The sequence below is a fragment of the Lethenteron reissneri genome, chromosome 53, assembly GCF_015708825.2.
Source record: "Lethenteron reissneri isolate LAM-NWPU_2019-01 chromosome 53, ASM1570882v1, whole genome shotgun sequence".
NCBI classification, from domain to species: domain Eukaryota; kingdom Metazoa; phylum Chordata; class Hyperoartia; order Petromyzontiformes; family Petromyzontidae; genus Lethenteron; species Lethenteron reissneri.
Genome location: NC_083831.1, coordinates 10,963,398 through 10,977,804, shown reverse-complemented (window position 1 = coordinate 10,977,804; position 14,407 = coordinate 10,963,398). Strand labels below are relative to the sequence as shown.

Here is a 14,407-nt window from a genome sequence, read left to right as displayed (position 1 = left end):
GTGGGTCTTGCCGTGCCTCCCTACCTAAGATGGCCGCGTTGTGGGGTCTTGCCGTGCCTCCCTACCTAAGATGGCCGCGTAGGCCTTCCAACCAGTTTCGTTGTGGGGCCTAACTGTTCATCTCCTCACCCTGCCCAATGCCCCTACCTAAGATGGCGGTAGAGACCTCTAACCAGTTGCGTTGTGGGGTCTGGCCGTGCCCCCAACCACCACCCCTACCTAAGATGGCGTCGGAATCCTCTAACCACAAATGCATTGCAGCGCGCACGCCCCTTGCGTCTGTCATGGATCGATTCTTTTACCGTCGTCTCGCAACAGGAATCGAATCGTTTGCGTTCAATTACAAGTAGCCGCAGTCGATTTCTTCGAATCGTAAAGGGGTTGAACGTTCGTTCGGAATCGATTCCGTGGATTATAAATAGTCGGAGTCGAGAATCGAGGGAGCGAGTCGGCATGTCCGACATGGCAGCCGCCCTGGGCCGGCTCGTCTTCCTTCTCCTCCGCGGACCGTGAACAGCCGCCGCTCCCGCGATGCTCGCCGCGTGAACGTGCCCGAGCAACAGCAACATCAGTAACATCATTAACAACATCAACGGACAAACATCTCCCTCAGTTAAAGGGATGGACACCGTTCGTCTCGACTTCCCGGCGTTGCCCGCCGCAAAGGCCGAGGAGACCGGGGTGCGTACGGTTTTGCCCTACCGAGGGAGGCGCGTCGCGAGCGGTAGGGGATTCTAGGCCAGGCCGGGGATGGTGTCGAACGCTTGGGCCCGCGCGTTTTGTATTAGTATTTCGTTTAGTTAACACTTTGTTTATTATAATAAATAAACCAGTTTTCTTTAGAAGTCGGCGCCGGTTAAAGAGCGCGTTGTTTAACTAATCACTGGGGGAGAACAAGCCCGTTTTTTGTTCAAGGTGGGTAAAATTAGTGTATCCTTTGTACTCATTGGAACGAGATTAATACAATGGTCATGCCGACCAGCACCATAGGAATGTGGGGTTGACGCCACTGGCCCAATTTCCTTCAGCAAAGACACGCTGACTGTTATAATGTTGACGTCAATCTAAGGCCGAGCAAGCTCTCGGTCTGAATACGAGTGAAATTATCTGTTTCAGGTCCGTTCAGACCCCGTCATTGTTATCTGCACCTTCCACATCACATCAAATACTCACCACTAATCAACTGTTTTAACCATCACTACCACCACCTTAATAATTATTACCACCACCACCATGACAACAATCTTCAATATTACTACTATAGCATTGGGATCATTAATGGAATGCGCATTATAAATTTTAATTAGTATGATAACTATCCATCACTGTTCAATACCACCATTACCATATTCACCGTCATAACCAATATGTTCAACAAAATCACTGTCATTGCCACTAACCATATGGTCATGACCACCACCATCAGTCACCCCCCCCCCCCCCATATGGTGAGCTGCTTCACTTGATCCTAAAAACTGTAAGGTATTACTGGCGAATCGTCGTACTCTTAATTGTAAATGTTGTGGATTTTCTCTCCAACACACCAGTGTGCTGTACCAGTAACGAATTTGCATGTTCTGTTTACGTGACAAACCTTACTCATTGGCTCTGTCGGGTGGTTGCATATTTCACGACACTTTGCTATATTTATGCGATCTAAACCAAACAAAAACCTGTTTTACGGATACTATAAGCTGTTTGTATCTGTTGAGGTTTGCCTCGACTGGCCATAGAAATGTATTCATCTATGAATAACACTGGCTGGTGATAACCTCTTTCTCTGTGGAGATGAGCACTCGTATGTTTTTTTGGGGGGTCTTTTAAACAAAACGTAAAATAATCAAATGCATGAGGGCAAATTGTAAATGTTGCGATAAAAGTGACTGTGGACTAGTTGTACGTTGACAACACTGCTGTGTTTATATTTTTTCAGGACTGGACTTACACCATGAGAAGAGACATGCAGGTTCGTGTCTTCTACTTGTCTGCCAATTTTGTCTTCGTGTCCAGACCCAACTAAATCGGCGAGCACCTATCATAGTGGGCCCATCCCAGTATATTTATACACATTGACTATTTCCAGTTTAACTGAATAATTAAAGCACCTTTAGATATTTTGGCCATCATTTCCACCAAAGTTATCTGCTTTAACAATGGGTGTAATAGGTGTATTTAATCTGATAGTATCATGTCACAATGCTACAATTGTGATACAATTAGCAAGTACATTTTTTTATTTGTACGAATTTGGGCCTTATAATGCCTTTGGAGCCCCCTCAGCCCCCCTGGAGGGCTGCCGAAGGACTCTGGGGCTCCCCTGGAGTGTCAAAGGAGGCCTCTGGGGCCCATGTAGCCCACCTGGAAACTTGGATATAATAGCAGATTGTGGGCTCATGAGCTTACATTATTTGTCAATTTTCTTAGAAGTAATAGCTTTAGAGGAAGGTTGGTCATGCTCCATATGTGTTCCTTGTGGTTATTAGCATCCTCGCTTCTCAAGCCAAGGTTTATCAGCACATTAAATCGCTGTAGAGACATTTTGAATGGTCGCCCATGTTTGATATTGACACGCGGCACTCCTGCCAAGAATAGAGGCATCACGCATCCGTCTCGTGGCCAAGAAAGTTTATTCTCGGTGTCTAGATTCCCCCACTGGAGGATGGGATCCGGGGCATGGTTTTCTTCAACAAGCTGCCTTCAACCCAACAGAGTTGTAGCATAGACAAAAAACAGTGCTTGGTTAGTCATGCTTTGGCGTTGTGAGCAAAGCTTTGGGGTTTAAATTCAGCAGGTTTGTAAAGAACGACACACACTGCTGACATTTGTGTGTATGTTACATACAACTTAAGTGGCTAGTGATGGGATCACTTTCTGGTTGTGTTTTTAATGTTTGCATGACTTGACTATGGATAAGTATATTGAGCCAACTATCCAACAAGCTACAGCTGGTTTGTGTATTGTTCATGTTAGGTAGTCGTGGCTACATTAACACTTTAGGGATGGTGTAGATTTTTAACCCTGCAAATGTAAAATTCCTGGCAGTATGCGCAAGGGGAAGGAAAGTGCAAGGTATTGTTATGTGAGCCACAAGGTCAAGTCATTACATTACTGCATTGTAATTTTACCAGCTATGACTGTAATTGACATTGATAAGGGATACATAAATTTCGATTTAAAGCTTTCGTGACTGCAGGGATTCATCTTCTTGGTTCTTTCGGTAAAGTCACGTAGAAGGGAAATAATAAAAAATAAAACCTAATAAAATAATTCTCACGACGTTTCGGCCACAACGCAAGCATCCGTCCTCAGGTGAAGAACAGGTCTATTATTTCCCTTCTACGTGACTTTACCAAAGAACCAAGAAGAAGGGATACATACTAATAATAAAATAACATTTTGGTTAGTAAGAACCAAGATGAGACAGCTCTGTTCATACAAAGTGATGAGCAGGAAATACTCTCAGTTTGCTAAGCATTAATTTTCATGGTGTACAATCAAAGCATCAGGCCTTGTAAACGTGTTCGCTGCAAATGAGAATTTACAATTCATAATTTTGTTTTGTCTTTCAGGAGATCTTACCGGGCTTGTATCTGGGACCCTTCTCTGCTGCCATGCGAAGCAAGGTGACTCGTGGAAATGTTAATAATTTCTTAAATATTGATTTTCATAGGTGTGGCTGTTCTTACGTGCAATATGCGTCTTTCTTGCGTTTCCTAGTGGCCAATCTTGGAAAGCCGAGGAATAACGCACATCGTGTGTGTCCGGCAAGACATAGAAGCCAACTTTATCAAGCCAAACTTCCCTGATTGTGTACGGTAAGTCGATTGTTTTTTTCGTTTCATAATAATGCTGATGTATGCTGGTGTTATCTTTACGATACATTATTTGCTCGTAGGCAATTATACAAGTTGGACAATCTCAGAGTGATAGTGTCAATCATCCTTTAATGCATATCAGCTGTCATTTTGAAGGTCACGTTGTTTAGTTTTGGAAAATATGGCTTATGCAATAGGTGAATGATTGGACCTGTAAACGAAACTCAATTCACCATTGCCAAGCGTGGTTGAAAAAAGTAATTTGTCTATAAGTGACAATGATATTTCTCGGGATTGAACCATTTTAAAAAAAGGTAATGAAATTAAATTGTTATGTGAATTTCAGTCTTAATTGGTTGACATACTAGACCCACGTAAAAAGCCAATTCCTGATTTTACTAATGATTTGGCACATTTTTTAAGTGTCTGAAATTTACATCTTAAGTTGCAGGACTATCCACATTTTACTAAGACTCTGCTTTTATTGAATGTCACACTTAAAAATAATTTTTTTAACAACATTAATACAGTGTAAGTACAGTAAATTATTGACCATTATAACAATGTTTTTTTGCAGCTGTATAACACAGCTGCAAAAAAACATTCCCAGCTTTGCTTGGTAACCTTTATTTATTTATCCTGCATAGAGTATTTGTCATTGGTCTTCAGTTGTGTGCAGATATACTCTTGTTTGGCTTGCAAAAGCTTTTAAATGGCAGTGTTTGGTTATGTAAAAAAAGTTGTCATCGATTTTCCCAGCTTACAAAACATTACAACGCATTTGGTTTGTGTGCAGTTACTTGGTTCTGAACATAGCTGACAGTCCTGTGGATAACATCATCCGATACTTCCCAATGGTGAGTACTTTGACAGTAGCTTTGGACTAGAATTTTATACTTGGGTGCTTAACCCCTTTTGGGCTTGATCGATTTTTGTTCTGGAAAGTCTTTCTAAGAATTATTTTTAGTCATACAACTTGAATCCCCATGGGACTGAATCATCTCTTGGCGAATGTTCATTGTCACATTATTTTTTTTTGGCAAAAGTATAACTTTGTTTCCATTACTAACAATATGGCATGTTGCCGAGGATGAAGTATTTCAGTTTCCGCAATGTATTATTCTGTCGGCAGTTGCATAAAATCTTAAGTTATATTTTCTCCTTGGTTTGCAATGTCAAAAGGGGACTTTTCTACTGAAGGAATTTTACATGACTCGCTACCGGGCGTTTACGTAGAAAATTATAAGGCAGGTCGTTGTATCTTGCAAAGTTACATGTTGGGCAGCAGAAAAATACGTTGTCTTGTATTTCTACGCTTCCAAGTCTGCTGCCCACCTTTTACCAGCCTGCACTGACCAGTGTGGTGAAGTATGGTCAAATAAACCCCACGACTTGAACAGCAAATGGATGCCTCTCTTCCAACCGTTGATAAAGTTACATGTATGCCTCTATGTTCAAGTGGCTGTCAAAAGCAATCGTAGAATGACTACATTATGTCAATATTGCAACTTTAAAAATGTTACACGTGCATTTTTATACGTAGCTACGAGGCGGAGTGGTGAATCGTTAAGTAGCTAAGTGCAGTTGAATTTGTTTAGTTGTAAAAATGTGTATGTGGAATAGAGCTGTGAAGTGTTTGGGAGCAGTGGCTCATTGGTTGACCCACAGTGTTAAGAATCCTGCAACCTGAGTTCAATTCCTGCTCATGACCAATAACATGGGCGAATATTTGAACTGGTCCCTGACCCTCCCCTATGTCAACTCGGCCTTAAATGAGTACCTGGTGCGGTGTGTGAACATCAGCACTGGGCAGACAAAGGTGGCTCGGCATGGTGCCGGCCTCCATCCACACGTACGCTGTAAAAATAGTGAAACATAAGTACGTGCTTAACCGCCTTAGGGCTCGCTAACAGTACTTGCCCCAATAGTCTGTTAAGGATTTGGGGGGGGGGGGCTTTGTTCTGGATGGTTTTTGTGTGTTAATATGTAACCATTATAAAAAAACTTTTTAAAATTGTGTATTCTATTTAATTGTTGAAAATATGTTAAGTCACGCTTATTTTTCTTCGTGTTTGTGCCCATGATGGTTGCGTTTCAGACAAAAGATTTTATTGACGGATGTTTGCAAAGTGGAGGTAAGGCAGCTAGCCACCAAACCCTTAAGCACCAGTCAAACAATCTGCACATTGACTTTGTTTCGCTTGCAATTGCTTTGTTTTACGTTGTACACTTGGATAAGTGTTCGATTCTAAGGTGGCAAGTGGTGATAAGGCTGTGTACATTTTGACGAGTTGTTAACCTTTGCCGCAACTCGAATAGGAGTCCCTTTCTTGTTTTTACCCTCAGATGAGTTTTTTTTTTATAGCCACTGTTGACGGTGCGGTTTAACTCTCGTTTGTGTCTTTTGTGGGATCAGGGAAAGTTCTTGTGCATGGAAATGCTGGCATCTCAAGAAGGTATTTAAGCATTTTGTTGCAGCAATTGAAAAACAATGAATGTCGGACACCCTAGTGAAATACTCACTACTTCAGTTTTATTCAAAGTAAAAAAAGTCAGTTATTTATTACTCAAATGTTTATTACCTCTTTACAGCCCTGAGCCAGTAGTGGCGGTTATACGTTCCTATATGACAATTACTGTTGACTTGCCCCTACAAAGTGGTACTTATTTTATTGCCCCCTGGAAGGCGTGATGGGTTTCCACCCCAACCAGGTTTGGAACTTGCAACCTTCCGATTGCGAGCCGCTTGCTCTGCCATCAAGCCACCTGGCCCCGGATAGTTTAAGTTACAATAATTTAGGATATTCCTCCAAATGCAGGATAGTTTCCCAGTGACAACACACCCTCCCAGTTCCTCGTGTATGTATGTACACCTTATTTCACACTGTACATAGCCAACCGTATTAATCGGAGGTGCGGCGGAAAGACAACCTTCTGAACAAAAAATGCAGTTCTAAGAAATGAGTTTTCAATCGAGATTTTTTAATTGCATAGATCCAGCTGTTTCCTAACATCGGAAGGAAGAGAGCGTTCCAGACTGCTGCAGAAGCGCATCTGAAAGCGCGTGATGTGGTGATGTCCTCTAAAGCTTACGTCTTTGAGTTGCTCTTTTAAAAATAGATGCCAGATTTATATTTAGATGTGTTTTTCATTCATTTCTGTTTATTGTTTTTGCAGTGCTGCCCTTGTGATCGCCTATATTATGGAAACATTTGGACTCAAGTACAGGTTGGTTCGAATTCGGTTGTCACTTTCGTCATAATCAGCATGAGTCATGAGCTATCCACTGCTGCGTTGACACCTCCCAACTACTCATGCCACAATTCACCTTGCTCCTGCACGCTACCCAATCTTGGCTCCATCTCCGCAATGGATATCCTCTGATGCGTTCCCTTGTATGGTTGCCATTCCTTCAAATGTCTCAATTAAGTTTATCTCTCGTCTATTGTGGTTGCATATAACGACTATCGTTTGTGAACTACATATCGTTTTCTTCCATATTTACTGTGTGTGGTTCTCCTACTTATGGCATCTTCATGGTATACTTTTTGATCTTTATTCCGATAAATTTTTCTCACTTTTTATATTCCTCTGCATTCCATGTTTTGCCATTTTCATCCTGTTTCATATCTCATCTGCATAATCTGTTTTATGCTTTTATACAGTTTTAACAAGAACTAGATTTTTATTGTTACATTTAATGGTCTTTCTCCTAGCTTCATGGTGTAATAAATTTTAGGACTGTTACTTTCAATTGGTGCAATGGTGGTGTGCACATTGGTTAGCGCACTACCCTATGCACTTGGAAAAATGCGAGTTTGATCATTGTCCACGGCTAACATCAGTGGCGAGTGATATCCGAACCAGTCCTGGGCTCCTCCATTCCCCAACCCCCACTGATCAATGTACTGAAGGTATTGTTAAATATCATACATGACTTGGGAAAGCTTTCATCCAGCAGTGGATTGACATCGAGTGCTAAATCCTTTATTACTACGAATAAGCATATTTGATTATAGTTTCTACCAAATTCTCTATCAACTAAAAGCCATGTACACGTGCATTGCCATTGCTTTACGAAGTGCCACTTTGCATGTCAATAACAAATTGCCCAACATCGAAATCGTGATAGTCTTTTAGGCTTAAAAGTGGGAAAGCAGTTTTGTAATCGGGTGAAATTAATCACATCTTGTATACGTGACTCCCACATCATTATAACCTAGCACAACTTTCCTCCCGTCGTGAGTTTTAATTTCTCGCCTTGTTTTTCCTTGCTAGGGATGCGTTTGTTTACTTGCAGCAAAGAAGATTCTGTATTAATCCAAACGTTGGATTTGTGAACCAGCTACAGGTATGTTGTTCCTGAGTATAACATCTCGCTATTAAGCGGTAGTTAATATTTTTATGCATTCCCTAGGGTACTGATCCCAGGGTCAATAAAATCGCTGTCCACGATTCGGTATTGCTGCCATTATTCGTGATTAACACGGTGTTTCTGATTGACCTAACGTATTTTTATGACAGGTAAACGTTGGAAACGCTTATTCTCAAGATTACAAAATTAAAGCTCCTTTTAAAAATGCATTCTGTGTGTGTATGGTCGGCAACAGGAGTATGAAGCGATTTACCTGGCACGTCTTACCATAAAGAAGCTCTCTCCTTACGACATTAAACCTGCGCATGCACATGGTGAGACGCACCTCTGCTTGTTCAGAAGGTTAGGCGAATTGTTGCATCGCACGGCCATGAGAGGTGATGGCGGATTGGCGGAGTCCTTCATTCAGCAGTGGATTGACCAAGGCTGATGCCTGTTATGAATTACCGACAGTTCAGTGACTTCTCCTCTGTTTCCCTGCCGCGCTGTGAGATTGAAGGCCATGATCCACTGTCGTTGCCGCAGAGAAATATCTTTGCCACAGTGTGTCCTATTGTTCAAAGATCTTTGCCCCAAATCTGAACAATTCTTGCTCGAGCTGCCCCCTACTGGACAACGGTGTGTAAATTTACAATCGGATTGTAGATGGGGCGCACACGCAACTGCCAGACATCGCCCCCGATTAGCACGTTTGGCTACGTACGGTGCGAAAGAAGTTCAACATCCAGAAATCACGTTTTCTACACGTGTGAGAAAATTGCAGCTTCCAATTTCAGCGTGAGTGTGATCGAGACTGATGGAGCACAGAGAGCCTTTTGATAGGATTTTTTTTCTTATAAAATATTGTTGTATTGAGTGAGTGACTGACTAACTGACTTGTCAACAGTTGGCTGCATAAAGGAATGACTGTGTCCCCTAACTAGAGGATAGTACTAGGGCTTACTCCATCTCTAACACTGGTCAACAAAAAATAAACATTTTTTTCTGGCCTGGACTTTTGCAGCTGTTTTAGACTAATTTCAGGGTGCTGATTCCAAACCTGATCTCAGATTTGCTCTATCACATCATTTTTATGCTTTCGGCATACCCCATTTTCATTTATTTTACCCCAAATTAACTCTGTCACTTATGATTGCAAGTTGTTGCGAGTCAGTGACTGCTTTAGTGTTAAAATATGGTGCTGTATTTTTAGGATAATGTGTTTATAATATCATTTTATGTAGATATCCACATTGATTTAATATTTTTCTTCTGCAGTTTTTATTGAAAATTCAATATTTGATATCTCAAAAACTGATGTGATAGACAAAAACTGATGCCAGATTTGGAATCAGCACCCCAAAATTACCTTAAAACCGTTGTAATACCTTATGCCAGAAAAAGTGTGATCAATGTAATCAACTGGTTCATTCACAGACCTGAGATGAATCATTGTTTAACATTCACACTTTTAATCAAGGCTTCATTGTCTAGAGAGAACTGTCACTGCATTCTGCTGCCATCGTCGCTCATGGTGAATGCAATGCCAGCAACGATTGACCTGAAATTGCTGAAGTGGATCATGGGCTCAAGGTGAAGGATACATTTTGTATTGTATTGCTCAGGGTACCACACTGTGTGTGTGAGCGGTGGTGCAGTGGTTAGCGCACTGCTATGAACCCGGCAACCCGGGTTCGATTCCCGCTCACGGCCATCACCAGCGACGATTATTTGAACCAGTCCTGGGCCTCCTTGAAGTCAACTCGGCCTCAAATGAGTACCTAATGCGGTGTGTAACCATCGCCACTAGGGAGACAACGGTGACTGGGCATGGTGCTGTCTACCCACCCCTTCATGTGCAGTGCCGGTCGGCCTTCATAGGTACTCTCTAGCAGCGCTTGCCCCAACGGTCTATTAAGGCTATACGGGTGTGGGGGGGGGGTCTTTGTCTTTGTCTGTGAGCACAGGGTCCGGCAAGAGGATGCTGGAGGAGGATGAGGAGACCGATGCCCCCTCGTTGCACAACAGGTGACCCCCGCATGCCTGCATGGGCCAAGCAATACAGGGCGGGGGTGCTCGTTGGGAGGGGGGGGGGGATCTGTAGCGTGGTTCTCCACCATGGGCTTCCGTGTCTTTCGTTCGGGGGTGGTGGGTTTATTTACTTTTTTTTTCACAACACCGTTGGACTCCATGGATCGGCAGAGGACCCTGCGGTTGTTGCCAGAATCGAATTCTGAAAATGGTTGCTGAAATTATCTTGGCTGGGGGGGGGTGGGTGACGGTTTTGTGGGTGGAGGTCGCGCCATAGCTGTAGAGCGTTTAAAAAATTGTCAGGAAGTTGTTCCCAATTGTAGTCTCGGCTCGCCTAAGAGATGACCGTTTAGTGTAAATCTGCAGCCAAACAAACAAAGGGAGTGGGATGGCTGCACAACACAAGGCTTCAAAATCAACCTGGCACACACTGCAATAAAAACACACACGGAGGGTCCTCGAAATGACGTGGGTGATTGGCTTTTGGGTACCCCTCAGAATTGCAAAACGTTGGGGAAAAAGTAAAAATCGGCACCCCCAAAGCTCCAAAACTAAATGGCGTGCAGAGTTATGCAGACTCGTTGCTAGCTGGTTTAACACGTAGGCTTTCGCGACCAATATAGCACACCGCTGTGTTGGAGAGCAAAGCCACAACATTTACAATCTGAGTATGACGTTTTGCCAGTAATTACAACCAGCTTCATCAGGCAACAGCCAGATTTATGTAGAGCTCGTCTTGCTGTGTCTCGATGCGGCACAGAAATGTCATTCAAGTGCTATCCCAGTTTCAGTGCTGTTTATTTTTTTGCACTGCTTTTTAGATTTTTTATACAAAAAGCAATGCAAATTACATTTAAATCTGTTAATGGGTGAAATGTGGTAATCCTTTGACATCATAGGATTTTGTTAAGAAAACGGTAGATACAGGGGCACCTCCACCCACGAATTATCCCGGGATTTTAAGGACACAAGGAACAAGTGCATCTTATAACCTGGAGAATACGTTACACACCACGTTCGGCTTTTTGTTACGGTGTCCCGTCATTGGTTCAGAAATTCAACTCGGCCAAGCAGTCTCTCGGTACAGAACATTTTTTTTGTCTCTCATGTGATGTGGACTGTGCCTTTAACAAAATTATTTCCGTTTTCTAGTACTGTAAGAAAAAAGTCGGGGGGGGGGTTGGGGGGGAGGGAGGGAGAGGGTTGCGGAGACTTGCAAAGTAACAATAACGATGAATGCACATGTTTGCCTAAATTAAAATAAAGGTGCTATGTCTTTCTCCAAAAAAAATGAAATTTTGTTAAAGGAAGTTGTTGCTCCCAAACGTATCGGTTTCTTTTGTTCTTAACCTAATACAAGTTGTGGGGCTGCAGTTGCGTAAGAGTTTTGTTTCTAACCACTTTGTGAGCCGCCGTTGACGTGGCTACGTTCTGTCTCGTTTAAATCTGCACGAGTGATGCGTACAGCCGAAAAACTGGGAAGAATCGGTCGTAAGAGTACTATGAACAGAAATATAATGACCATTGTCATTGGGGTTTAATTCAAATTCTGTTAACGCATAAATAATAAAAAACTGGGCCAAATGCAGCTTCGATTTCCATGCAGTATTTCAAATTGTTTGGGCCATTCCTTTAAAGTGCAATCGTACTACATGGTGGCAACGTGGCGGTACGTAACTGGCATTAAGTCTGCGAGCACGTTTTGATAATCTGATTTCTAAGTAGTTTTCACCCGCTCAATTCTATATTCCCCCCTGTCCCAAGTGTTCAACTGGTGCTAAAGATTCAGTATAAGATAATGCCACGTTGTGTTATGTAACTAAAAACAAATGTAGGAAAAATTAACCGTCAAGACCATTTGGTCGTGACTGAAGAGATGAGCACAACATGCCCCAAGTGGTTTGTAAAAAAATACATTTGGGCGAGTTGAAATGTTGTGAATGCTGCATTTAACCTGGAATGTGACGGTCAATAAGTGCATTTCCATTCGAAACTAAAATGATGCATTACCTATATAGATTTGGAATTGGGCTCACTGCTGCTATGTTTGACGAGCGATTATATAAATTTCCACGGGGCAAAATAATGAGGTTATTTAACCCCTATGTGAGGAATGTCATACGAGACAAATGGAAAAAAAAATACTCATTGCAAGGGAGACGCTTACAAATATAATTTGACTGTTTTATATTTTTTTTGAGAAAATATTTCCCAAGAACTCTAATGACACGCAATATTTTTTGATTAATCTAAAAACGGAACACTTTTTTAAAAATCTGCTACCTTTGTTTACAATTTTTAAATTATATATATATCAATGACTTAATTTTTGAATTGAATGGATGTTAAAAGGCATGTGGCATGACTTGCGCTAAATGTGTTGGCAATACCCCCAAGTACGTAATGTCAACCCTCTGTTAAACAAATGATTTCCGTATAATTGTCCATTTTAAATAATCGTTTTGCAAACTGTATTATACCTGGTTAATTTTTCATGTGTGGACACAATTATTAACCTATGATCAAAAATACCAATGTCAGCGGACATGCATGCATTACGTCCGCACCCACAGGGCATTACAAAATGTGTGATAACAAAAGTGAAATATATAATTAACCTCATTTTACGAAAGACACTAATCCTTGTAACATTTGCAGTAATCCATTAAGTCTGTGTACACTTCTAAAATGTAATGCCTAAATTCTATTTGACGACCACTTTCGTGCGTGCGTGTATTGTATGCGTGTAGAATCTGTGGAACTGTTTCAAAATGAAATATCTCCATCCGATAATTTAAGTGTTTGTAAATTGTGAGTCGGGTCAAACCTGGCAGCAGCACATCACTTTTAATTGTGCAGACCACCAACATTTTCTGGAGCCTCGGCAGATCGAATATCCAGTAACGTATCCTAGTACTAATTTGACATGGCTCTGTATAGTTTCAACAACAAATTAAATATTGGTATCGTAATATAGTTTTCGTTGTCGACGCAGTTACCACCAAGTCATGCTACATGTCCTTCAAATGAAATTTGATTTTAAAGAGGAAAAGGATTAACTTGAGATGCAAAAAAGAAACAAATTTAAGAGAAAAAAATATGCTGTTTTGAAGTTTAAAATATTTATTTTAATATTTGCGTTTTTAAAAAAACTAAAAACCTAAAAAAGGATAAAAACAACAAACACATTTCTTAGGATTTTGCATTGCATAGATGTCAGGAGTTAGACATTGGTGTTACTGTAGTGGTGTTTACTGTAGTGTGGCATTTAATTTGTGCAAATGAGCCTATAGCATTGATGCGTGTCAATTGTTTTGTGTTTATGTTGTAAAAAAATATTAAATAAAATGGTAAAACAAAGCAAATGAAATTCCAATTGTTTCCTACTATTGATTGTGGCTTTTTGAGTGCTCGCTGAAAGCATTTGCACCTCCGGGACTCGTGCAGTGTTTCTCGGAAGTTGAATACCGCACCGTCAGTACAAAAGTTGCGTGAATGAACACAGCACATACGGTGCTTACACTCCTTAAAAAGAAAGTATGTAATAGGTGACGTTTTGTATGTATGTTGAACAACCACAATAATCGGAGGTGCGGAGGAAGGACAAACTAAAATGCAAAAAGCAGTTGGAAAGAAATGGATCTTTGGGCAATCGCCCTTCGGTGCACAATGTCGTGTTATTGACGAATGCCAATTTTTATTGTACACCACTGCCAACGCAGCAGAATTGGCAAATGTTTGAATGAACACAGGGCAATTCTTGTTCTCAGTGGAATGATTATAATAATTTGCTTATCCAGGAAATCTGCACTGAATTGTAGGACTTTTTTCAGAAGGGTCCTGCCACATTGAATGTTTATTTTGCACTGGATTTATACTTGTGTAATGTGAGGATATATCCGGCTCACTGACGTATCACAACTCGTCATGGTGATTGGCTCTGCCGGTCCTGGTTTATAGCCAATGGGGGGAAGCCTGGGGGCGTGGCCCTGACGTAATGGAAAGGTGACAGCTGTAAGTATTGGTTCTGCTGGCTCTGGCCACAGCCAATGGGGAGAGGAGTCAGGGGCGTGGTCCCGGGAGCTTACGAGGGGGCCTGGAATATTGCATGGAGGCTAACGAGGATTGGCGGAAATGTACCACGTGACCCGGGTATTAAATAGGGGTGGAGACGAACGACACGTGGGCAGAAGGGGAAGAACAGAGG

The 14,407-nt window shown here is 41.7% G+C and overlaps 1 protein-coding gene across 1 annotated transcript; it reads left to right on the top strand.

The window, feature by feature from the left end:
- Positions 1–428: 428 nt before the first annotated feature.
- STYX (serine/threonine/tyrosine interacting protein) lies at positions 429–13,570 on the top strand. Its single transcript, XM_061573522.1, has 12 exons — positions 429–681; positions 1,934–1,966; positions 3,570–3,623; positions 3,718–3,815; positions 4,612–4,672; positions 5,914–5,950; positions 6,232–6,271; positions 6,993–7,043; positions 8,094–8,166; positions 8,426–8,504; positions 10,137–10,197; positions 12,951–13,570. Exons 1-12 carry the CDS (start codon positions 622–624, stop codon positions 12,973–12,975), a joined length of 672 nt encoding a protein of 223 aa, XP_061429506.1. The 5' UTR covers positions 429–621; the 3' UTR covers positions 12,976–13,570.
- Positions 13,571–14,407: the final 837 nt, after the last annotated feature.

What these genes read in the sequence shown, in the direction of transcription:
- STYX (XM_061573522.1), top strand. Translation starts at nt 622, where the DNA reads ATGGACACCGTTCGTCTCGACTTCCCGGCGTTGCCCGCCGCAAAGGCC. An exon ending in AACTTCCCTGATTGTGTACG is followed by an intron (nt 3,816 to 4,611) that starts GTAAGTCGATTG and finishes GTTTGTGTGCAG; the next exon opens with TTACTTGGTTCTGAACATAG. An exon ending in AATGCTGGCATCTCAAGAAG is followed by an intron (nt 6,272 to 6,992) that starts GTATTTAAGCAT and finishes TTGTTTTTGCAG; the next exon opens with TGCTGCCCTTGTGATCGCCT.